We start from the raw sequence: 24,191 nt of genomic DNA on the forward strand, positions 1-24,191 counted from the left end.
TTGGGGCCTCTGGCCTCGCTCATCCGCTCCCAGAACGTGTTAACCACCTACTCACAGAAGAAGTGCAATGTGGCAAAATCATGCTGAAAATCCTCCCTGAGAAATTCTTGAGTGCCTCCTAAACCCTGGGCCTCACAGGCACAGAAATGGCAGAAATTAACCAAAACTTGTGACAGCTTGTGGCGGCTGGGGAAACACGAGAGCAGAGTCACAGCTCCAGAGTTAGTGCTGGTAAGGACCAGCAGCACCTTGGGATGGCTCAAAGAGGAAAACAGCCCCTGAATCAAACTGCTCAAGGGCACTTTTTAAATGCTGGAAATGTTTAAATGCTGGCCCTGGGGAGAGCTTAAAGCCCCTTCCAGTGCCTAGAGGGGCTCCAAGAGAGATGAGAGAGACTTTGGACAAGGGTGTGGAGTGACAGGGTGAGGGGGAACGGCTTCACACTGACTGAGGGCAGGGTTAGATGGGGATTTGGGAAGAAATTCTTCCCATGATGAGGCCCTGGCACAGGGTGCTCAGAAAAGCTGTGGCTGCCCCATCATTAGAAGTGCTCAAGGAAGAGTTCAGCCATGAACAGCTGAGGCCTTTCACGAAACCCTGGGGAGCCACAGAAGGACACAGGGCCTGGGGGACACACACAGGAGATGTGGAAGGGGACACACAGAGGAGACACACAGCCCAGGGGACATGGGGGATATGGGGGGGGGATGCAGAGCCCGTGAAAATGATACACAGAGGACATGGGGGACACAGAGGACTGAGGAGGGAGACACAGGGGGCATGCAGGGCACAGGGGACACACAGAAAGGACACGGGATGGCACGCAGGACCTGGAAAAAGGACACGCAAGGGACATGAGGGCATGCATGGGACGGGGGAAGGGACATACAGGAGTGTCATGAGGACCCCAGATGGGGACACACAGGGGACACGGGGGCACATAGGAGACACAGCTGGGAGACACGCATGGGCCACACAGCCCGGGGGGGACACACGGGGCGCACGGGGAGAGACAGGAGACACGGGAGTGTATGGGCACGGGGGACATGGGGGCAGCGGGAACCAGGAGGACACGAAGGGCATAGGCCGGGAAACACGGCGGGTACAGAGCACACAGGGGACACGGGACACCGCCACCACACCCGGGACACCCGGGACACCCCCTGCCCGCCCCCGCGGCACCGGGAGACCCTCCCCGGGCAGCCTCCACGTGCGGCGCTCCCCGCTCTGCAAGCCGGCCCCGGCCCCGCAGCCCCCCGGGCACCCCCTCTCCGTGTCCCCCCCCGTGCTGCTCTCTGTCTTCTGCCCCCTCCTTGGGGCCGCTCGCCATCGCCCCCGCTCTGTTCCGGGCAGCCCCCCGCCCCGAGCAGCCGCAGCCCCCCGCCCGTGCTGGCTGTGCTGCTCCATCGCCTCTCCCCGTGTACCCCTCTTGCACCCCATGGCAGCTCTGTTTAACCCCCCAAAGCCACCTCTCCATGCACCCCATCTCTCTGCGTCCCCCTCTCTGTGCTCAGCCTTGCTGGCTGCCCACAGGGTAATCTGGTCTCTGCCCTCCTGATGCTGCACCCCAAAATCCTCTCTCCTCTCCCGGCTGTGCTGTGCTTTTTTTTCCTTTTATAATTTTTCCTCACTTCACCCCAAGTCTTTCCCACAGCCCTTGGCGTGCTCTTGGCACCCTGCAGGGTGCACCAGGAGGGACAGGCATGGGCATCCTGAGTCCTGGTAGAGCTGGGGTGCCCCTTGTCCCCCTCCACAGCCCCACTGCTGGTGTGTTTTTAGCCACTTTTTCGATTACTTATGTTTTCAGCCCACTTTTTCTCCATTCAGTGCTGGTTCCTGCCCAGAGGCATCTGAGCAGCACACGTGGAGTTCAGTCCCGTGACGCTGGGCAGGATGTCTGGGGCATCCTGAAACTGAGTCCCAGCTCAGGGGTGTTGTGAGTGATGCTAATCACTAAATGGGAGGGGGTTTACCCCAAATTGACGGGCAAGGGTAGGGATAGAGTGACCACAAAAATTGGAGTGGTTGAGCTGGAGGCATCTGAGCATCGGTGCTGCTGTGAAAACTGAAGTGCTTCTGCTGGTGGCTTTGTGCTGGGCTGGCACAGAGGGGCCATTGCCCCCTGGATAAACCCTGTGGGCTCTGTGGAGGTAAAGAGCACCTCGTGGTGTCCCTGTGGGTCAGGCAGGTGTTTGTGCAGGGCATGAACTTGGTCGTGAAGTCACACTGGACATGCTGGGTCAGTGCTCTGGCCTGGAGAAGTGGTGGGAGCCAGGTGGCATCTCTGCCATGCTCTGTGCCACTGCTTGCAGTTCTCCATGGGGGTCTGAGCCTGGAACAGCCAGACCTGGGCGAGGTGTTCCCTACCTGTCTCTGTGGGGGCTGCAGGAGATGCTTTGTGGGCCCCAGCTTCTCCTTTCCTGGGCTGATCCCCAGCATTGTGGGCAGCAGGGCAAGGGAGGGGCTTCTCCTCTGCTCTCCTCAGGTGAGACCCCACCTGCAGTGCTGCATCCAGCTCTGGGGCTCCCAGCATCAGAGGCATGTGGAGCTGCTGGAGCGAGGCCAGAGGAGGTCATGGAGATGCTCCCAGGGCTGGAGCACTTCTGCTCTAGAGACAGGCTGAGAGAGGTGGAGAAAAGAAGGCTCTGAGGAGACCTGAGAGTCCCTTTCAGTTCCTAAAGAAGCTCCAAGAAAGCTGGAGAGGGAGAGTCTTACATCTATTGCTGATGTATTAGAAATGCACACTTTGAAATAGTTTCCAGATGTCACTGTTTGTGCAGGCTTGACATGCTTTTTTAATTTGATTTTTTTTGTGTGTGTGTGTGACTTTGGAGGAGGGAAGAATCCCTGTTTTACTGTGGAGGAGACAGTGACAAGCTCCTCCAACAGTGTGAAATCGTGAGATAGTTTGAAATACATTTGGAAACGCACCTTCAAACTGAGTGTCTTCAGAGAGTTTATGGTGGATGCCAGGAACACTTTTTTTTGGACCTCTTTCACACTCTGCCCTTCACCTCCTGCACCCCAGTCCCACCCATGCCCATCATTCTCACCCAGTCTGCAGAGCGTGTGTTGGGTTGAGCTTCCCCTCATCCTTCCTCCTGGGATGGAGCACTTCTGCTCATCCCATTCTCTTTGGGAGCCTGGGGTCCCTGCAGTCCCTTCCCTCCCTGCTCCCTCCACGCCCAGGATCCTTCTGTGCTCCTTCTGTGTTCACCCTTTGACTCTGGCGTTCCCGTCTCTCCACAAGCAGCTGCTGACTGAGCTGGTGGCTGTCCCGCGATGGCCACGCCGGACGTCAGCGTGCACATGGAGGAGGTGGTGGTGGTGACCACGCCGGACGGCGCGGTGGACGGCGCTGGCATGGAGGAGGTGAAGACAGTGCTGGTCACCACCAACCTGTCCCAGCACGGGTAAGAGGTGGGGCTGGTGCTGAGGGGATGAGCTGGAAACCCTCCCACACGCAGTTGTAGGTTGGGATTTATCTCCCAGTGCTTCCTCCCGCATCCCTGCTCACTGTGGGGACCTCAGCGGTGGCCATGGAGTGTCCAGTTCCTTGGGCTTCCCACACTCAGGGGTCTCTCTGCAGAACATGCTCTACTCTTTCCCTCTTTTGAGGTGGGGAAAAAAGACTGACCCCAAATTCCTTTTTCTGAGTGGATTTGGATGTTGGAGTGGACACAAATCCAGTTGGGAACAAGACACCAGTAGCCAAATCAGTGTTTTTCTGCCATTCATTTCATGGTGGCTGTGCTGAGCTCTGAACTCCAAGAGACAAGTTTGTCCTCACCAGGCTGAGGGTGGTGCAGCTGAGCTCCCCTTCCCTGAAGGTTGAGGAGCTTTGGGGTTGGTTGGTTTTTGGCCGAGCTCTGTGGGAGCCTCCACTGCCAGCAGTAGGAGTGAGAGAGGGGTCCTTGAAACAGTGTTGTCCTGAATGGAGAGGCACTGCTCAAAGAAACAGTGAAGGTCTGATTGTGAAACTGCAGGTGATTTGCCCAATTTATGCCTTTTTTTGGCAGAAAAAGTTGGCATTTTATATTCAGGGCTGCTGTCTGTTCAGTGGCAGGTTGGCCATGGCCTAAGAGCCTGGCTGGTACCTTGAAGGCCCACATAGCAATGGACTCTTTGCTTTATTTCTCTGTTTTTTTGGGTGGGACAGAGCCCAGACCCTCTGTGTTTTGTTCTTTCAGTGGGCAGAAAATCCAAGTTCACACCTGGAGCTGCATCCAGGCAGGGATGTCTGAAATAAGTGGGTGTTGAATGGCTGTTTATTGCTCTCCACAAGGTGTTTGTCTTCTTTTCTCAAACATGTCTTTGTGTCAGTACCCTGGGGCTTTGAGCAGGGCAGAAGGTGACAGCTCAGTCCAGGGGCCTTCCCCTTGTGCTGCTTCAGCTGAGATAAAGCCCATTAATAAATGATTTTTTGGTAAAGAATGGGCAGGGAGAGGCAAGAGCTGTTGGTGCTAGGAGGGGCAGGATCTGCCCTGCTCTTCCTCCACACCCTGGCTCTGTGAGTGTTTCCAAAACCTCTTCAATTCCCAGAAGAGTGGTGATGGTGGGGAAGAAGGGCTTTAGTTCTCTTGTTTTCTGTCCCATGGAGACCCCCTTGTCTCCCTCAGTGGAGAAGCAGCCAGATGTGACACTTGGGATGTGGCTGCTCTTGGATGCAGAATGGTTCCTGGCTGTCATGTGGCTCTGAGCCTCTACAGACCCATGTGCAGCATTGACCTATTGGTCAATGGAAAATGGATCGTGGCAGAGGCTGTCTCAATCAGTTGGTTTCCTTTCACTCTTAGTTTCCAACCTGTTTTTCTTCGGAAACCTTTTCTCACCCTCCCAGTGTCCCCTGGATGGTCAGGAGCAGGACAGCTCCACACAGCACAGAGAGGAATGCTTTCATTTAGTCACAGCTCTGAGCAGAGATGTCTTGGCATGTATGAAGAGATTCCCTGAGGGTTTTCCCTGCATCTCGTTGGTGTTGTTTGGGAAAATGGATCATGGCAGAGGCTGTCTCAATCAGTTGATTTCCTTTCACTCTTTGTTTCCATCCTCTTTTTCTTTGGAAACCTTTTCTCACCCTCCCAGTGTCCCCTGGATGGTCAGGAGCAGGACAGCTCCACACAGCACAGAGAGGAATGCTTCCATTTAGTCATAGCTGTAAGCAAAGATGTCTTGGCATGTATGAAGAGATTCCCTGAGGGTTTTCCCTGCATCTGTCTAGAGAAGAGCCCCTGGACAGGCCCTTTGCTCCCCCATTCTTGGGGCTGGTAGTGGGTTAATGTGAATTTTGGTGTCACAGAGTGAAACCTGCCTGACTCCCCCCACTGAGCAGGGCAGTGGGGCTGCTGGTGGGTGGCAGCACGAGCCACCCAAGGTCTCTCTGTGGCCTTGGACAGTTGTTCCCACCAGGCTCTGCTCCTCCTGGGGTAATGCCACAGTGGTGCTGGCTCCTTCTCCCTTTGCCTCTGATTTCCCTCTGCAGCCCCAGCTGCTGTCAGGAGAGCAGCTGCAGGCACGGGCTGGGGTCCCTTGGTGTTGGCTCAGTCACCACTCACATGGGGAGCTTTCTGTTTGCCTGGTGTGACACTTAAACCAAACTCAGCTTGGGGGTTGGTGCCTTTTTCTAGTGCTCATCTGGGTATGGGTTTGCTATTAAAAAATCCCTCTGTACGACCAATTGTTAAGAGCTTAATTAGTTCGTGTGTTCTTAAGGAAAGGGTTGAGGGAAATGGGAAAATAATAATGAGCAAGAAGCTTTTCTCTTTGGTCTGTGAGAGGAGATCTGTGGCTGATGCTCTGATGAGGTGCTTGTATTTCTGATCAGCACAGGATTCTGGGGGAGACTGTTCTCTCTCAAGTTTCCAGGAAGGCAGAAGCAGAAAAGAAAGGAGGCGCCAGCCTGCTGAGTTATCTGTACATGCTTTCTTCTCTTCCTCCCATCTGGTTTATGGATCCTCCTGGGGAGGAAGATGAGAACCATCCTCCCCTGCCTTCGTCATGGCAACTGGCAAAGGCAGGGCCAGCTGGGGGGCTGCACTGCTGGGGCTTGGAAGGTGTTTGTATTTTCCTTTCCCTGGAATGGGATGGGAGAAACATCATGGAGACTCTCGCCTTTTTTTGTGGTTTTCTCTCCCCCACGTGTCCATGGCAGACACAGACTTCAGTTGCCTGAATTTTTCATGCAAGCTGGGAGTTGGTTTGTTTGTTTTCCTCTGGAGGTTAAGGGTGTGGGCCGGGTTATTCCCCCACATCCAGTTGCACCTTTTGGTCATTTTTCGGAGCGGTGCAAATGTGGTGGAGTCCTGGAGGAAGCTCTGAAAGGTGCTGACTTTTCAGCTGGAGGATTTCTTCTGGGTAACTTGGGGGAGGTTCTTGATCTGGAGGCAGGTCAGGGCTGTGGGGTGCTGGGCTTTGTATGCCAGAAGGGGTTGCTTCCTCTGGCACCCTGCTGGCCTTTCACCTGGAGAAATGCAAGAACCCAGCAGCAAACTGATGAAAAACCCCAGGTTAGAATTCTTCTGTTCTTCTGTCAGACTGCCACTTGTGTAATAATCACCTTTGTGCCAATGCCTCAGCTCAGAGTTTACCTTTTGGAGTCCTTTCACGTTACCCTCCCCATGCTCTGCCAGGGCTGCTGGTCACTGTGAGCTGCAGAGGCAGAGCTGTGTCCGTCTTCCTTCTGTCACAGCAGGAGCTGTCTCCCCTCTCTCTGGAGCAGCATCTGTGAGCCACTCACCTGGTGAGGCTGAGCTGCCGCCCACACCATTCCTTATCTCTGTGCTGCTCCCCACAGCTACCTGCCCTGCAGCTGCTGAGGGGAGGGATGCTTTGAAGCTGCAGTTCCACCCTGGAGCTGTGTGTTAGGAGCCCAGAATGGAAAAACCAGTTGCTCTTGAATTTCCTTGTCCCCGTGGCATGGCAGGTGAGAAATGTGCTTGCCAGTGAGTCACTAGGACTGTCTTTTAATTCATCCATGGTACCAAACTGAGGGAGGTTTCAGGTTTATTTTCTCTGTGAAGTCTTCCTAGGGAGTTTATATGCCAAAGTATGTGAAAAGCTAATTGTATTTCTCCCCCTGCCTCTGTGGGTCAAGGTTTCTTCAGTGACACCACCAAACATACATCTTACAAGGAGGGTAGAGTTGGATTAGATATTAGGAAGAAATTGTTCCCTGTGAGGGTGGTAAGGCCCTGGCACAGGGTGTCCAGAGAAGCTGTGGCTGCCCCGTCCCTGTAATTGTTCAAGGCCAGGTTGGACAGGGTTTGGAGCAGCCTGGCATAGTGCAAGGTGTCCCTGCCCATGGGTGGGGCTTGGAACAAGATGAGTTTTAAGGGCTCTTTCAGCCCAAACCATTCTGTGTTTGTATGAAAAGCCAGGAATGGTCCCTGCTGAGCACTGGCTGTGATGTACAGGTGGATCCATAAGGGCACCAATGTGGGTTCCCTCCCTTTGGGACCTCACCTCCAAAGCTGAGGGGCTGAGGAGCGTGTCCCACATCCCAGCCAGAAGTGCCTGTTCCCTCTGAGTGTGGGAAGCTCCTTGGAGGGGCTTGGGGCTCTGTATTCCTGTAGCAGAGCTGGGAGAACAGCGAGGGAGTGGGGGCTGTGCAGGACCCACCGTGTGGCTCCACGGGCAAAGCACCCAGAGAAGACTGAGATCTCAACGTGGGGACAAAGGAAGCAGCTGGACAGCCAGCTATTCATGAATGTCATGGATATATCAAGTTTTAAGAGGCTCAGAGATTGTATTGCAAGTGTCTGTAATTCATGTTATGGTATCTCTGCTCACACATCTGCTCTTGGGGTTTATCCAACTCCTTTATAGTGTCTCTGTGGCTCCTTGAGGTCCTGCTCCCTGGAGCATCCTGCATACCAGGGGATTCAGCCAGTCCATTGCCCAGACAGCAGCAGCATGTTTCACACATGTTTTTCCTGGGGAAATCTCAGGCAAAGCTTCCAGAATCTGGCAGTGACTTCTGAGCAAGGGGCTGTGCTGACAGCATCTCTCCATGCCAGCTCTCCAGCATGGGCTGGGCTGGAGGCAGATCCACAGGGCTGGGATTAAAGGGGAAGCCAGAGAGAGCTGGCCAGGCTGCTGACAGGGGCTTGCCTGTTGTGGGGTTCTTCATCTCCACATGAAAAAATGGAGCTGAGCCTCCCAGACCCAGAGCTGACTCTTAGCTCTTGTGGGAAAATGTGATCTCAGGGACTTCTGAGGCGATGTCTCCACAGGGCATCCATGGGGTGTGGGGGTGGCACAGCCACATGGCTTAAGAATGCCTCTGCCTCTCTTCCCAGCGGTGACATCAACGAAGACACTCTGGAGACTGAAAATGCAGCTGCTGCAGCTGCTGCTGCCTTCACAGCCTCCACAGACCTGAAGGAAGCGGTTCTAGGTAGGTCAGCTCTTTTCACACCCCTTGGTGCCAGCTGCACCACCCAGGGTGCCACAGCCCTGTGCTGGTGTGGGACAGTGCCAGCACTGTCGTGCAGAGCTGCTGGGGCTCCGGGGTGTTCTCTTGGGGCCTTGGGGGTGCTGTCCCAGCACCCAGGGGGGCTCGGTGACCAGCAGGGAGCTGGCAGTGGCAGGCTGGGCTGCTGCTGCCCTCTCCTGGTCCGGGATGAGTCCCCGTGTCCAGCCATCCCTGCTCCTGCCATTCCAGCTTGACACGGGGATGTGAGTTTTGCAGCAACTTGCTGGCTTTGGTTGCAAGTAAAAATGAGTTTAGGGAGCAAAGACTGATCAGCTGGGCTGGAGTTGACTTAAAAGCAGTTTTACTTTAAAACCAAGGGTGACTCCACCCAGATAACATCATTCTCTTTTATCAAGAATGGATGACTTCTCATATTCCCTGTGCTCAGCTGCAGCTGGATTTGCATAACTCTTAGTGGGCTGCTTTGCCTGAGAAATTTGGGTGTTTGGATATTGTCATAGCAAAGTGCAAGTGAGTGGTGGCCACAAACCCCAGCACACCCCACCATGCATCATCTACTTTTTTTTTTAATTTGTTTATTTCTGAGTTTCAAAACTATCATTGCATGTGTGGCTCAGGCACATGAATCAGGAGCTGTGGCTCATGTTTCTCTTTGATCTGTCCCTTCCTCTGATCCCTCTGAGAAGTGAAGATGGCTGAAGATGAGGACAGTTTGGAGGCAGAGATTGTCTACCCCATCACCTGTGGGGACAGCAAAGCCAACCTCATCTGGAGGAAGTTTGTGTGCCCTGGAATCAATGTGAAGTGTGTGCAGGTGAGAACAGAGAGCCCAGCACTGGACTTGTGCTTTCCCCTTGTCCCCATTGTGAGGTCACCTGGCTTGTCCTGGTTGTGATAAACTTTGATCAGCTGATTTGCATCAGAACCATGTCATGGCAGGAAAGGATGACATTTTCCTGGTGCTGGGTTCCTGATATTTGTCCTGATTAAATGGTGTAGTTCTGACTGGAGAGACGGTGCCTCAATTTAATGTGTTATTTAAAATTTGATAAATTTGGGCGCTAGCAGTGTCTTCTCAGTTGGAAAGTTTGAGGAGTGTATTGATTGAGGACCTACTGAAGAGTTGCTGCTGTGTCCTGGGTAACTCATGGTTAAAATTTACATGAATTCAGGAACATGCCATGAGTGAGTCATTGCTGGCATTTCTACACAGCCTAAACAATACCCTGCTGAGGGAGAGTCTCCTTGGGCTCCCAAAGGACAGTCCTTGCCCTTCCCAGCAGAGATGGTCTCCTCTGTCCATGAGGCAGAGGATAGATGCTGCTGCCTCCTAAAATCTGTCCTCTCTGCACTGAAGCTTTGTCCTTGTTCAGAGATGCAGTCTCTCATGCAGTAACAGTGAGTTGCTCTATGTTGGTCAACATGGCCATGGAAAAGAGGAGGCCTGGATTTGGGAAATCCTTTGAGATGGGCTGTGAGGCAGCTCTTAAGAGGACTGCCTGGGTCATGGTTGGACTTGAGGATCTTGGAGGACTTCTCCACCCTTAGTGATTCTATAATTCTATGATCCTATGAGCAGGTTGCTGTTGGGTTCAGGCACAGCTGGGTGTGTAGGGCAATAAAAGAAAGGGAAGAGTTGGCACACTTTGTGCCACCTCCCTGAAGCTGGTTTGCAGTAGCAGTGGGTGTGCACTGCCAGAGAGGCCAGAGGTTCCCTGATACCAATGGTTGGGATTGGGAGCAGGAGGTCAAAGACCAGTGGGTTTCTTCTCTCTCTCCTATGGGGCATAACATGCCCCTGGACCCAAATGTTAGCAGTGCAGCCCAGCTTTCACTGAGTGCATTGTTAGTGTGAGCTGCTGTTAATACTTTGCACGAGCTATGGGTGTTTTCCCAGCTGTCCTGCCTGAGCTGGGCAAACTCACACACCCCTGAAGCCTTGGCTTGGAGCAGCTGTTAACTAACCATTGGTGACAGCAGTGTTTGGCTGTAATCTTTCCAGCTTGGGCAGTGTTCTCTGGGGTGGGGAGTGCCTGGCAGCCATCTGTTTTGGGGGTGTTCAGTGGCACGTGGAGGCTGCAGCCGCTGCTGGGCACTGGGAAATGCCAGCAGGCTCCAGCTGAACCCTGCTCACAGGGCACCTTTGGCTTGTTTATGGCTCGTGGCACTGATGTTGCACCCCTGCCTTTTGCAGTTTCATGATCACCTAATCAGCCCCAAGGAGTTTGTCCACCTGGCAGGCAAGTCGACCTTGAAGGATTGGAAGCGGGCGATCCGGATGAACGGGATCATGCTGCGGTTAGTGCCTTCCCTTGTGTCTCTGGGCACTTCTGGGGGATTGTGCTGGGCTGCAGCAGAACCTTTGGAATGGCAGTTCTGCTGCTGAGGGAGCACATGAACCACTATAAACGTTTGTTTTAATGACAGCCTGGTCCCAGATGTGGTCAGTCCAATGGCTTTGTTCTGTCCTTGTGCCTAGGGAATTATTTGGGGCAAGAAATATTTCTCTAGCCTTTTCAGGGCTTGAACCACACTGAGTTTCCAGCTGGTGTAGGGACATTGGAAATTTTAATGGCTGTTGGTGGTTGGGCCATGCTGTCTGTGGATTCTCAGCGTGAGTCACCAAATGAAATCAGTCTGGTCATCACCAGTGCTCTGGTTGCAGCACTCCTGCTTGACATCACTTCTAAATAAGTCCTTCACAAAAAAAACCAAAACAAAAAAAGCTTCTTTATTGCAAACATTTTTCTTCTCTAGTATTAACTGCAGTAATTCAATTCCTCTATGGTCCTCCTGAACACCAGCCTGAAACTGTGATTTAATTAAAGTCTTTCTCTGCCTTTGGACAGGATTAAAAAAGAATCACCTCTTTCCCCAGGAATTGTCAGTGGTTTTGTGCTCTTTTCACAGGGTGACATTACCTTTCCCTGTATTATTCTACTTCAATGCAGGCATCTCTTGTATTTTTTTTAAACAGCTTTTGCTCCACATAAATTGTGCATAAGAGGTTTAGGCTTTGTCAAGGCAGGGCTTTGAGAGGGGAAAAAACACTTCAGGGAATTTCTGAAGGCAAACCCAGCAGCCCAGAGGAGCAAATCTCGGGAAGCTTAGGTGGTTGTTGGCCAGCAAGGCTTGGGAATGTTTTGGAGATAATGTTTTTGGATTGGAAGATCCCGTGTTCTAGTGTTGGCACTCCCTTTGAATGAGATGAGAGATTTGATTTTGGTTTCTAAATAGGGTTATGTTCTGCCTCCTTTTGAGCCATAGAGTCAAAAAGAAGCTCCCTGGTCTCACCCTGAACTGAGACTCCAGCTGATCCTTTGGTTGGAAGCTGGAGCTTTAGAGGGGATGTGCTGGTGGCACCAGATAGGGGCTCTCTCTTCCCCTTCCTTCCTCAAGAAATGGGTTAATCAGTCCCAGTAAGGGCTCCTGCTGGCTCTGCCTGCTCTCCTGGCACTTTGGGACTCAGAAGTTTGGAGTGAAGGGATGATCTCAGAGCCCTTAGCTGTTGCTGATGTGCCTGTCCTTGTGCTTGCTCCCTGTCTTTCAGGAAGATTATGGACTCAGGAGAGCTGGATTTTTATCAGCACACAAAGGTCTGTTCCAACACCTGCCGGAGCACCAAAATTGACCTGACAGGAGCAAGGGTGTCCCTGACCAGCCAGACATCCACAGAGTACATCCCTCTGACTCCTGCCTCTGCTGATGGTACGTGCACCCTTCCTCACCCTCAGCAGGGCCTGTCACACCTCAGAGCCCACGAGTGCCACGTAGCCAAGGTCCCTGTGGCTGCCCCATCCCTGCAAGTGTCACAGGCCAGGCTGGACAGCACTTGGAGCAATCTGGTCTAGTGGAAGGTGTCCCTGCCCGTGGCAGGGGGTTGGAATGAGATGAACTTTGAGGTCCCTTCCAACTCAAGCCATTCTCTGATTTTATGAATTTTACCTATAGTTACTGGTAACTGTTTCATTGGAAAGCGTTGTAATTTTGAAATAATTCTGTATTTAACTCCTTTTGCCCCTGAACATTAAGAACAGCCCTGAAAGTGCCCCACACCCCAGGCTTCTGGTGGTGCCTCTGGAACAGGAAAAGCCCCTTGGCTGGCTCTGCAGAGCACCCATCCACCACATCCTGGTATTGTGGTGGGGAAGCTGATGCTGATGCCCAGCCCACTCCAAGAACCCCTGTTAAACATGAGCTCACCAATGGGAGATGTTTGCCAGCTGCTGGGCTGTGCTGAAATAACCAGAGCCCTGAAAGCTGTGGAGTAGAGGAGCAGAGGGATTTAATGGCTGGAACTGAGCATTCCAAAGGCTCTGCACAGCTCTGTGGGGCTCTGGCCGGGTTCCCATCCATCCTGCTCCTGTGCCTGGCATGAATGACGCCTGTTCTCCAGCTCTATGGTAACAAAACTGCTGAGATTTGGCAGAGCTGGAGGGAAGGAGGGATGCCCCCTGCATCCCTGTGCAGTGAGGGACTGCTCTTCCCTTGGAGGCTTTAGAAACCCTCCAGACAAATGGTGGCTGGGTAAAAAGGGCTGCCAAAAAAAATCAGACTCTAAATCTGTTTGACTTTTGTTCTGAGCTGTGCTGGTGTGTTTTCAGGGGGGAACAGGAGGGAAATGCTGCTCTCAAGCATGTGTTCTTGTGCTGCAGAGGTTGCAGGAGCAATCCCTGGGGATTGCACTCTAATGTAGGAAAATAAGTACAGCTGGCACAGCTTGGGTGTCTCCGTTCAGCATTGAGATCTGCATTCAAACAGATGTGATCCTCTGCAATATAAAGGAGAAGTCACAGAAACGCAGCAAGGGAGTGCTTCCTTTGGAAACAGCCTGTGAAAATACAGGGAAAAATCAGGAGCTGGGAATTTTTTTCTCTTCTTTTTTGCTATTGGTTGCAGTGAACGGATCCCCAGCTACAATAACCATAGAAACATGTGAGGATGCCAGCGATTGGAGCACCAGCATTGGAGGTATGGCTTGGATCCCACAGGGCTCCTGGGTGGAGGAGATGTGGGCAAACAGGGAAGCAGCAGGGTGAGGAGCAGGAAGGACCCTCTTAGCAGAGCAGTCTGCACTGGGATTATTCCTTCTCTGCTGATGGAGTAGCACTGTGTTACATCCCTCCAGTGTGCAGGCTGGCTGCATAGCTTTGCAATTAAGTTGTTTCCAAGCACCAGCATATCAAAGCCAGGGCCAAATATGGCTCTGGAGGAAAAAATTCTTATCAGAGCAGTCTGAAATCATTCTCCTTGGTGCTACTGACTGTAGCAGTGTCCTGTTGGTGTGGGACAGGGGTGGGCAGAGCATATCCTCCTTTGGGTCCGTGTTCTGGATGGGCTTTGCCCCAGCCCTGGGACCTCAGGGGTCTCTCCCAGCCCGGCAGGGCTTCACCCCTGCAGGGGTGTCCACAGGGAACCCATGCCAGATTACCACTAAACCCTGCCGAGGATTTTGAGGTTCTCCCTTGCTTCCTCTTTCTCCAGATGACACCTTTGCTTTTTGGCAAGGTCTGAAGGACAGTGGTCTCCTGGAAGAAGTGATCCATGAGTTCCACCAGGAGCTGGTGGAGACCATGAAGGGCTTGCAGCAGCGAGCACAGGATCCCCCACTGCAGCTCGGGGGTAAGGACCTGGACATGGGTGGTCAGTCCTCGTGGGAGAGGGGCTTGTGGATTTTTTTATCCTTAGGGGTATCTGGATGGCCCAATAGGCACATAGCTCATCATAAAAAAAATCTCATTTCTGGCTGATTTATGAGGCTGCACTTGGGGATAATTCAAGTGACCTCAGTTCTCCAATTCCCTGTGCCTGGGACTTCCTCTCTGCTGGCTCTGGGTCTGGGTCTGCACAAATGCTTGGCTTGGGAATTGGGGTGGAGTTTAGGCCATTGGAATAACGATGCAGCAAGCAGCTACTGTGCCAGCAGCTACTGTGCCAGCAGATTTCTTATCACCCCTGCTAGGCAGGAGAGGACTGTTTACACGGCCAGTGACCTCTTGCCCTCTCTCATGGCTTCTGCCTTCTCCTCTTCCCCAGCCTCTTGCATTACCCTCCTGCAGATTTTGGCTGTCTCAGCTGGACATGTTTGTTGTGTGGCTTTTGCCAAGCCACAAATAGTTTGCACAGGGAGTTTTGCTTCCTCAAAGATTCCGTGTCTTGTTTTTAAGATGCTGTTTTACTGAACAACGTAGTCCAGAACTTTGGGATGCTGGATCTGGTCAAGAAGGTCCTGGCCAGCCACAAGTGCCAGATGGATCGCTCGAGGGAGCAGTACACCAGGGATTTGGCAGGTATGCCCTGGGCGCAGCAGTGTGGCACCGGGCATTGCTGCCTGTGCATTTTCTTTTGGGCTGAGAAAGTGGGTGTTGTGTTAAAGCTGGTGGTGTTAAACCAGCCACACCAGGCATTGCCGCAGACCTCTGGGAAGCTTGTCCAGGATCCAGGCTGAGCCAAACCTCTTCTCTCTCCAGCTCTGGAGCAGCAGTGTGACGAGCACCGCAAGCGAGCGAAGGAGCTGAAGCACAAATCGCAGCATCTCAACAACGTCCTGATGACCCTCACCCCTGTCTCTGTTCCCACGCCTCTGAAACGCCCCAGGCTGACCAGGGCCACCTCCGGACCAGCCGCCATCACCTCCCAAGTCCTGTCCCAGCCAGCACAGCTCACTGTCACCCCCGGCGTGCCAGTGTCCCAGATTGCCAATCTCCCTCTTGGCAAAGTGGTCTCGGCCCTCCCTCCTTCGGTGCTGGGGAAGAGCCCAGCCCAGCCCCCCGCCGCCAGCTCCCCGGCCTCCCCTCTGCTGGGGGGGTACACGGTGCTGGCCTCGGCCGGCTCCACCTTCCCCGGCACGGTGGAGATCCACCCGGACGCTTCCAACCTGACGGTGCTGAGCACGGCCGCGGTGCAGGATGGCAGCACCGTGGTGAAGGTGGTGAGCCCCTTCCAGCTCCTGACGCTTCCAGGACTTGGCACCACCATCCAGAACGTGACACAAATAGCTCCCAGTGGGAGCACGGTGGTGACTGTCCCGTCCGGTGCCGCCGAGGCTGCTGGGGACGAGCACGCTGCCGCCGCCATCGAGGTGACCGCAGTGGCTGATGAGGCGGAGCAGAAGTGAGAGGGGGGACTTGCCTGGAGGGACGCTGGCCGTGCCACTCTGGGGGGAACTGCCTCTTCTCTGGCTGCGCTGTGGGACGAGGAGCGGTGTCGTGAGGGGCACGGGCTAACGAGACTCAGAGCGGCTCGTGCTGGGAGCAAGGAGGTTCAGGTCAGAGGGAAGGAGGGGGGAGGAAGGATGCCTGGAGGAGGGAAAGGCAGAAATGCTCTGCCTTCTTTGGAGGAGGGAAGAAAAAAAAGAGCTTATTTTTTTATAAAGCTTTCCTCCCCTGTTCTCTTGGAGTAGTTTTCCTGCTCTGGGTCGTCAGCCCAGCCTTGCTGGCTGGCACAGCTGGAGCAGTGTCAATTGGAGGAGTGGGCAGGAGCAGGTGTAGCAAAAGGAAGCTGCCAAGGGCTCTGGTGTGCAGGGAGCTGGCTGCTCCCCATCCCTAGGGGCTGCAGGAGTGGAGAGGGATGCCAAGAGCAGGAATTCTGTGGATGTCTACAATCACTGACACCAGGAAGGGCTCTGGCAGCATGGGCACAGGCCCTGGGAGGTTGGGTTTTGTGCATGACACTGGCTTTGGGTGGCAGAAACAAGTGGGAGCTGTTGTGACAGTGGGCATGGTGCTTGCCCAGGTTTACTGGGGAAGAAGCAGCAAGACAGGAGCCCCGAGGGCTGAGAAGAGCTGTGACTTCTGAGGATTTGGGGTCTTTTTCTAGTTTTCTCAAAAAAAAAATCCATTATTGGGATTTTTTTAAGCCAATGGCGATTTTTAAGCCAAGCCCTGGTTGGGAAGCTCATTCTGCATGGCAGAGCCGTGCTGCAGAGCGTGCAGAGCTGAGCCCCATGGCTATGCTCCAGGGAGCTCACACTTGCTCACGAGGGCAGACCCTGCTGTCCCCAGTCCCCAGCATCCCGCGGGAGCTGGACTCTGCCATCCCCTCCCTGCTGGGCTCAAGCAGCCGTTCTGTTCTCCTCCAGCCACCCCACTCGCTGTGACTCTCAGCAGGTCCCATCCCAGGGCCTGTCTCTGGCTGGAAGGAGTCGGGTGCTTGGAGTGTTGGGGTTTCTCCAAACTTGATCTGGCAACAGCAGCAACGACAGGTCACTTTATTGAGTAATAAATATTTTTTTGAAAGAATGTTGCTGGTTTATTGTGTTTTCTATGTCCAGGTGTAACAGCTGGGATTGTGAAATGGGGCTAAGGGAGGACAGGAACACACTTTACTAAATATAAATGTCCGTGTCCTCTGTGTTCCCTCTGGCTGTGGGTGTGCAAGGAGCCTGAAACGTGGCTCCAAAGTCTGGCTGTCCATGGCACAGCTGGGACGTGGCTGCACCCAGTGCTGATAACCACTGGTCCCCAACCTGTGGTTAGGAGAGTTTTGACACGTAATCAGGAAGAAAAGTGATCTAGTCCTCTGAAGCATTAGATTTTGTTTCGTTTTGGCCGAGACTCAGCTGAGGCCACAGCTGATGAGGAGGAGTCCTGCCTTATCAGAGGTTTTTCCCTCCCAGCTGGCTCCTGCTAAGATATCGCCGTCATATCTCTGTACTTGGGACAGCACTAGCGTGTCACACCGAGGACATATAAAGGGTTGTGATCACCCTGAGCTGCCTTTTACCTCTCCAGCGTGAGCAGCAGTGCTGAGCCACACCTGAGGTGTGTTTCCAGCCTGGATTCCCCCCCTCCCTGTGCTGCAATGGTGAGTGAATGTCCCTCTGCAACACAGGGACACCTTTCCCCAGCAGTGCCAGGGCTGCAAAGCCGTGCTGCCTTTGCCCAGCCCTGGAGAGCTGTGGGCTGAGCATACCACTCCAGCCATCTCTGCTTTGGCCAAACTCATCTGGGTTATCCAGGGGCTGTGGGAGAGGGGAATGTTCAGGTGGAAAGGGGACAGCTGGAGAGACCTCCTGGCTCCTCTTTAGAGGTATCTGAGAGGTGGCAGTGGAGCGTGGGGTGGGGTTTGTGTCAGCTCCGTGTTGCTGTGGGCAGCAAGGGCAAAGCAGAGCAAGCAGAAGGCAGCAGCCCTTCTCTGGCTCCGTGCACCTTTACCTGCCCTGGAGACCATAGATCACCTCACCGGCAAAGCATTCCCAGCGTGGGTGTACTCTGCCCTGCAAAGCAGCTCTTTGGGATGTAAACAGCTCCCGGAGCAATAAAAGCTCGGCAGGCAGATTCGGGCTGGGGCAACGCTCCCCTCCCTTTGCAGCAGCTCTCGGGCCAGCAGTCAGCTGGGGCAGCCGTGTGTCCCTGCAGAGCCCTCGGGATGCTCAGGGATGCCCGGGAGCAGTGCTCCATTCCCGGGGGCTGTGCTGCCCCGAGAGCCGCGGTGCTTCCCCGGCCGGCCGAGGGCAGCTCGGGGCTTGCAGCGTCAGCAGCCCGCGGCAGGATGAGCGCTGGGAAGGAAAAGCAAAGAGGGGAAGTTGTCTGAGGGAAGTTGTCTGCAGAGATTATCAGCGTCTGGATGAGTGGCCTTGGGCTGGATGTGGCCGTGGGCGATCTGGCTCCGTTCCCTGGCCGGGGGGAAGTCCCGTGTGAGTGTGGCAGCAGATCCTGGCCCTGCAGCCCTGGTTTCAGCAGGGGTGGTGAAGCGTTGCTCGTGGAGAGCATATCCCACCTGTGGATCAGCTCTCCCTCCCCACGGTGCTGGGGGAGCCCCCAAGCCGCCCCAGGGGCTGCACCCCTCACTGGGGGCTCCCAGGGCTGCAGTGGGTGTCGTGCACTCCACAGCTGGGACATTGCTCTGGATCCCAGTGGGTCAATCTGCTCTGTGAGCCTGGGCTCCCTGGGCAGGGCTGGGGTTCTCAGCACCCATTCTGCCAGCCTGGTGCTGCCAGCACTGCCTTCCTGGGGACCCTTGGGTGCTCAGGCTCAGATCTGCTCCCCTTTCCTCCCGTGGGGAGCCCAGGGCTGCTCTGCTCACGGCCGGGGGTAGAGGACTCGCACCCAGAGACAAAATTACATAAGGGCTGCGGATGACTCATGTCCCTGCTTTTCCCTGGATTGTGCAGAGATGGAGCAGACTCAGCCACTTGCGTTTTCTCCTCCAGGTATCCACGGGAGCAGAGTGCAGTGTTTGGGAAAGAGCAGAGCCTTGCCACGGTCCTGCCTGGCAGCTCCCTGTGGTGCCAGGCAGTGCGGGCTGGGAGAAATCACCGATTCCTCACTCTCTGCGTCTCTCGGGCAGGTTAGGGCAGGTTAGGGCTGGTACCGGGACAGGAGATGCTCCAGCATCCTCGCGGGAAGGCTCTGCCAGCTCCCAGCGACTTCCTGGGACAGGCTGGGGGAGCGCAGCGCACGAAGGGCAGCGTGTCTGGCGCTGGGCGGGCAGCAGCAGCGATGGTTTCCTGGGGAAACCGCTCCGTGACTGTCGGCCGTGTCACCTCAGGAATGGAAACCGAAACTCAGCGCTTTCGGCTCGGCGTTTGTTTGTCTAAAATCGGCAGATCCTGGGTTTCGGCTCTCCCCCGCCCTAAGGCTGTGGATGTGGTGACGCTGCTTTGCCTCCTCCCTGCTCCAGCAGCGCTTTCCTGCGCTCTGCCGCCAGGGATGGAGGGACAGCAGAGCCGGCGGCTCCCGGGGCTGCTCCCGGGGCTGCTCCCGGTTCAGTGATGAGCAGGGCCGGAAGCTTTATGTAATACTGTGAAAGCTGTTTGCTTCTAGAGCTGATGGGGAAATATCCCACCTGTAAAATCAGTGAAAACTCCAGCTATCCCACCTGTAAATCCAGAGTGAAGCCTCAGTGACAAGGCTGTTCTGCCTGGGTGAGCTGGGCACTGCCCGTCCTGCCTCAGGCACCTCAGGGGAGTAGTGCCAGGTATTTTGTTTGTTTTTCACTGTTGTCTGATGCTGTCACAGAGACCTTTGCTGTGGTTTAGAGTCAGGTCTGCAGAGGGGATGATTCCTGCCCCAGGCAGTAGCAAATGGGGATGGACTCCATCACTGTGGACCACTCTGATACCAGGGCTGGGCTTTGCTTGGTCTCTCCTTCCCAGGCAGGGATGGGATTGGTGCTGCTCAAACCATAACAGTTCCCATGGCAGCTGCAAGGACAAAGCTGGGGAGCCCTTTCCTGGATGGGAACACAGGGCACGGGGGCTCCATGGGGTCAGATCCTGCTGTGAGGCTGAGCCACCCGCTGCTCCTGGCTGGCAGAGCTGGCAGCTGTGGCCCTGTGCAGGTGGCTGTCCTGCCACAGGTCCAGCAGTGACCAGAGTGTGGTTGCACAGCCCCAGTGGCTTTGCTGCCCAGGAATACCTGGTTTCCACAGCCACCCAGTGCTCTGCTGGGATCCACTCAGTGCCCTCTGCTGCGGTGGGGTTTGTTCATCACCCACAGACCTGGGCTGCCCCACTCCTCTCCTTGGTGGGAAAACCCTTCCCTTGGCTCCCCAGGCTGCTGCTGGATGGGAGCAAGGTGAGAGCTCCCTCCGAGGCACTCAGCGGCTGCGACTGCACAAAGCAGGAAGGTCAAAAACATCCTTTCTCTTCCTCCTTCCACTGGTGTTGACAACCGTGCCAGAAACCAGTCTCTGCCCCTCCTTCCTTCCTGCTCCAGTGCCGGCGTGCCCCACAGGCTGGCTCTGCGTTTCCTCCTCCCATTTGCTTTGAGAAAAAAAAAAACTTTTTACTTTTTCTTCTGTCGCTAAGGCTGGCTTTGTGTTGAGGTGGCACCACCAAGCACCACGTGCCCATCAGTTGCTGCAAGGATTGAACAACGTCCCCATCAGCAGGGACACTTTGCCTCTGGGGCCTGCGATTTCTCACAGCCTCTTGTCGCTGGAGGTGTGCTCGTTTTCCCTGGTTGTTTCCAGGGCCTGCAGCTGGCTTCTGGCATGAAGATAATTCCATTAAGTGGGAATGCTGGGGCTTGACCGCAGTGTTTGGCACAGCAGCTGCTTTACAGGTCAGGGCTTTCTGAAGCCTTTTGTCCAGGCTGGTGAGATGCGGCTGCTGTTGTGGTTGCCTGGGGCTGCCGCTGTTACAGGAGTTCCTGGGATTTTGCTTGGGTGCGTGTGTTTTGGGGTCATATCGGGTTGCAGGTTTTTCTTTGTTCTGCGTGTTTTATCTCCAAATTTGCCCCATCACCAAACCGCACAGGGCGAGGGCTGGGATGAGGTGCTAAGCTGTTGTGGGATGGGTTTGGTGAGGTGGGAAGGGGCTGGGAAGGGGCTGAGAAGGGGCTCCACAGCCCTGGTGCTGAGGATCCCCTACTCCTCCATCAGCTGATGGTGCTTGTGTGGTAACGCGTGCCCACAAACTGGGGTGCTGCACCCCCGGCTGTCGGTGCTGCCCCGACACGAAACACGATGCAAACGAGACTCGGCTGCTACCAGGGGTGAATTTGGGGTTTGAGGTTTTTTTTTGGCTCGAGGCTGAGCTCTGCAGCGGGTGCATCGCGCCAGGCGTGGAACCGAACGGAAAACGAAAGTGATGATGAACTGAAAGGAGGGCAGCGCTCTGCACCCCACCCCCGCCCCCCGAGCCCCGTTAAAAGGAGGCTGCCGGGGGGAGCGGGCTGAGGACGCGGCTGACTCTCAACATTCACTTAAAGCTCCGGTGCCGGCTCTGGACCGAATCCGAGCGGGGAATCCCGATCCGCGGGTGAGCAGCGCCCCCGGGGGCGGCCCCTCTGCACCGGGGGGGACAGGACCGGGGGAGATCCGGCCCGCGGGGCTGCGGGGGTGGCACGGGCCGGGCTGTGAGGCTGGTGCTCCGGAGCGCCCGTCCTGTTCGCTGCGGGATGCGGGTGCTGCTGTCCCCCGGTGCCGGTACCGGTACCGGCTTCTGCCGCCCTGAATGCCCCTTCCCCCGGTGCCGGTCCCTCCACTCCGCTGCCTGTCCCTCTTGTCCGGTGCCCGCTCCCCCGTCCCGGCGGCGGTCCCGGTGCCGATGCCCCCGCCCGGTGCCCGTGCCGGCTCCGGCTCCCCCCGGTGCCGGCGGGCGGGGCGGGGCGGGGCCGCCGTGATGCAATTTCCGCGAAGTCCGGCCCCGGTTTGAATGCAGGGAGGCCCGAGAAGCGAAACTGCCGCCGGCGGCGAGTCCCCGGTTCCCCGCGGTCCCCGCTCCGCGGCGGCGGCGGCGGTGAGAGCGGCGGAGGGCGCTCCGGGGGTGGGCGAGCTCCGGGGATGGGCGCTCAGCGGAGCGCCCTGGGGGGCTGCAGCACCGAGGGTGCCCCCGGTAGCCCCGCAGAGAGCCCTGGGGTGCTGCGGGGCGAGCGGGATGCTGCAGGGCGAGCGGGGAGCGCATCCCGCTCAGCCCCCGCCCCGGCTCGCAGCATCCCTGCCTGCGCTGGGATGCGGTCGGCAGAGGAGGGGCACAGCCAGGGTGCGGGTTTTGAGGTGCAAAACCCTGTTGGGAGGGTGGGGAGAACCCCGGGGGTGCACAGAGCTGCCTTGGGTGAGCGATCCCCGACAGCGACATTCTAACCCTGCTGCCGCCTCGGAACTCCGGGAATGGCATCTGGGAGCTCCCGGTGAACTTCTTACAGTTGGATAACAGCAAATGCAGCATCCGGGGGTCCACGTGTCTCGGGCTTGCACACACTGGAGGGTCTGTGCCCGCACACACACTCGGCAGTGGTGTCGCGGCGGTCTGTGCTGCAGCCAGGCTGGTAGTGCCGGCTCTTGGGTGGGATGTGCGGAGAGCTGTCTGGTTGGAAAGGGCTGGGAAAGGGGGGCGCCAATAACTTTGGAGGCTGCTTTTGCCCTGGAGGGAGATTCCAGAGGGGTGCGGTTTCGGTGCAGCCAGGAGGACTGCGGGTGGTGGGACGGCACTGGCCAGCATCAGCTCCTCTTCCACCGATCCCAAACCCTCCCGGCCAGCCCGGCCGCACTGATCGCTGGTGGGCTGCTGGAGATGCTGCCAAGCTCTTGCACTGCTGCTCTGAGTGCTGCTTGTAGCTGTAGGAAAACTTCCAAGGGCCGGTGCTGGGCTGGAACCCAGCACTGTCAGGTGACCGGGGTGTGGCTGCAGCCCCCCGAGGCACATGGTCCCCTGTCCCCATCCCACTCCCAACACTGATCCACGTCACTTGCTGTGACCGAGGGGCGCTTGGCTTACTCCAGCGTAGCGCGTTGCCCAACATTCTGTCAATAATTAACGAAGCCAGGAGCTCAGAGAAGGGCCACCTTCCTCCTGGTGGGACAGGATGGCTGCAGAGCATCGGGGTGCAGGGGCACGATGAGCATTTCTCTACCACAGCCGTGCTTCCCCGGCCATCTCCAGGGAAATGTGATTATCTCTGGCTGCACGGCGCCTGCCAGGGACGGTGCTTGGACACAGCGTGGCCCGGCCCTGACCCAAACATTTTCCTGAGTGCAGAGGAAATGCCATCAGCGAGGCCGTGGTGTGCTCTGTTTGGGTTTGGTTTGTGGCAAGGCTGGACCAGAGCTGGGCAGAGGGTGCATGGGGCTGTGTTGGTGCCTGGGAGAGAGGCAGAGCTTGCCCAGATGGGGCTGGGGGTGCAATAAATCAGCCTCTGTCTGTCATTGTGACTTGTCACCCATCAGCAGGATGTGAGTGGCTTTAAATGCCAGGCTGAGCTTTTCAGGATCAGTGTAAAAAAGGTTGTTTTTTCTTGAAATATACAAAATTCAGCTTGTAAATAGTGGTCTGTGGCTTGCTGGTAAATACTGCTCCCTTTCTGCTCTTACCTTCCCTGAAGCATTTGGATTTTGTCTTGTTGACATCAGTTTTATTCCCAGTGGGACAGCTGTCTTGGTCACAGCTCCCCAGGCTTCCTCGTGCCTTGCATCTTCCCTCCAACCGAGCATGGATTGCAAAAGTTCCCTCTTTTTTCCCCCCTCTCCTAGTATTAGAGTGCTGTAGAGAGAGAAAAGCTTTAATTTGGCGTCAGCACTAGTGCTGTGCAGAGACTTTGAGCAGGGTTTGCACTTCCTCTTCCCTCCCACCTCCAGACCCAGAGCATGTTCTGGCAGTTTGCTCAAAATCCAAACGCCTTCTTAAAAAAATAAACAGCAGGGAAATTGACCCCTTTAAAGGTGGAATATTCCCTCTTATCTTTTTCCAGCTGGGATGCCCTGCCTAGGCATGAATTCCAGTGGCACCCCGGCTGTCCTGCTCGGGTTTATGGGCAGTTCTCAAGCGTTCAGCCGGGTCGGTACCGGCGGTGCTGCAGGACCGTGACTCCGTGAGCTCCGCGGCCGTGGACGAGCCCGGACCGGCAAGTTCGGCTCCCTGTGCTCGGAGCAGAGTGCCAGCCATCGGGTTTCTTCCTCTCCCGTGTGTGTAGCTGAGTTCACTGGAGTTTTCACCAGTTCAGTGTTGCACTGATGTCGCACAACCCCCGAGCGCCTTTCCCAGGAGGGCTCGGGCGGAGGCGGTGATTTCCAGAGGAAGGAAGGTGGAACTGCTAAGGGAGGGATACCGAAGTGTTCCCGAAACTGCCGAACTCAGTCCCACTGGGAACGTGCTGCCCTCGCCAGCTTCAAAGGAGCTGGAAGGCTGAGCGTGCCCCGCGGATTCGGGAGGAGCCCGGCCCCGCCGCCCTGCGGGTGCCCCTGCCCCGAGCGGGGTCCCGGGGCAGCTGAACCTGCCAGGGACACTCCCTCTGCCCCGGGTCCCGCTCAGCTCCACTCCATCCCTGATCTCCGGGCAAAGCCGAGTGGGAATGCTCCCTTGGAGCAAGCGGCC

The 24,191-nt window shown here is 55.8% G+C and overlaps 2 protein-coding genes across 7 annotated transcripts in view; both read left to right on the top strand.

Annotated features, from left to right (window-relative positions):
* Window positions 1-2,002: 2,002 nt before the first annotated feature.
* Window positions 2,003-16,674, top strand: GMEB2 (glucocorticoid modulatory element binding protein 2). 4 transcript variants are annotated; one of them, XM_039719487.1, is made up of 10 exons: window positions 2,003-2,150; window positions 3,254-3,413; window positions 8,298-8,395; window positions 9,121-9,248; window positions 10,629-10,732; window positions 11,985-12,142; window positions 13,334-13,405; window positions 13,919-14,056; window positions 14,602-14,724; window positions 14,905-16,674. In XM_039719487.1, exons 2-10 carry the CDS (start codon window positions 3,283-3,285, stop codon window positions 15,549-15,551), a joined length of 1,599 nt encoding a protein of 532 aa, XP_039575421.1. In that variant the 5' UTR covers window positions 2,003-2,150; window positions 3,254-3,282; the 3' UTR covers window positions 15,552-16,674. The 4 variants fall into 4 exon arrangements, with proteins under 4 accessions (XP_039575421.1, XP_039575422.1, XP_039575420.1 ...); XM_039719488.1 differs by lacking the exon at window positions 2,003-2,150 and having other exon boundaries at window positions 3,097-3,413; window positions 13,943-14,056; XM_039719486.1 differs by lacking the exon at window positions 2,003-2,150 and having other exon boundaries at window positions 3,150-3,413.
* Window positions 16,675-17,098: 424 nt separating this feature from the next.
* HELZ2 (helicase with zinc finger 2) overlaps window positions 17,099-24,191 on the top strand; it is a 29,621-nt gene continuing 22,528 nt past the window's right edge. The window contains exon 1 of one of the 3 annotated variants that reach the window (XM_039719463.1): window positions 17,099-17,239. The gene's annotated coding sequence lies outside the window, so the exon portion shown is untranslated. Of the gene's footprint in view, window positions 17,240-21,042; window positions 21,141-21,522; window positions 21,621-24,191 lie in introns of those variants that run through there. The other 2 variants (XM_039719465.1, XM_039719464.1) reach the window with 2 other exon arrangements.

Source organism: Passer montanus, unplaced genomic scaffold (genome assembly GCF_014805655.1).
Source record: "Passer montanus isolate IOZ18808 unplaced genomic scaffold, ASM1480565v1 scaffold41, whole genome shotgun sequence".
Lineage (NCBI taxonomy): Eukaryota > Metazoa > Chordata > Aves > Passeriformes > Passeridae > Passer > Passer montanus.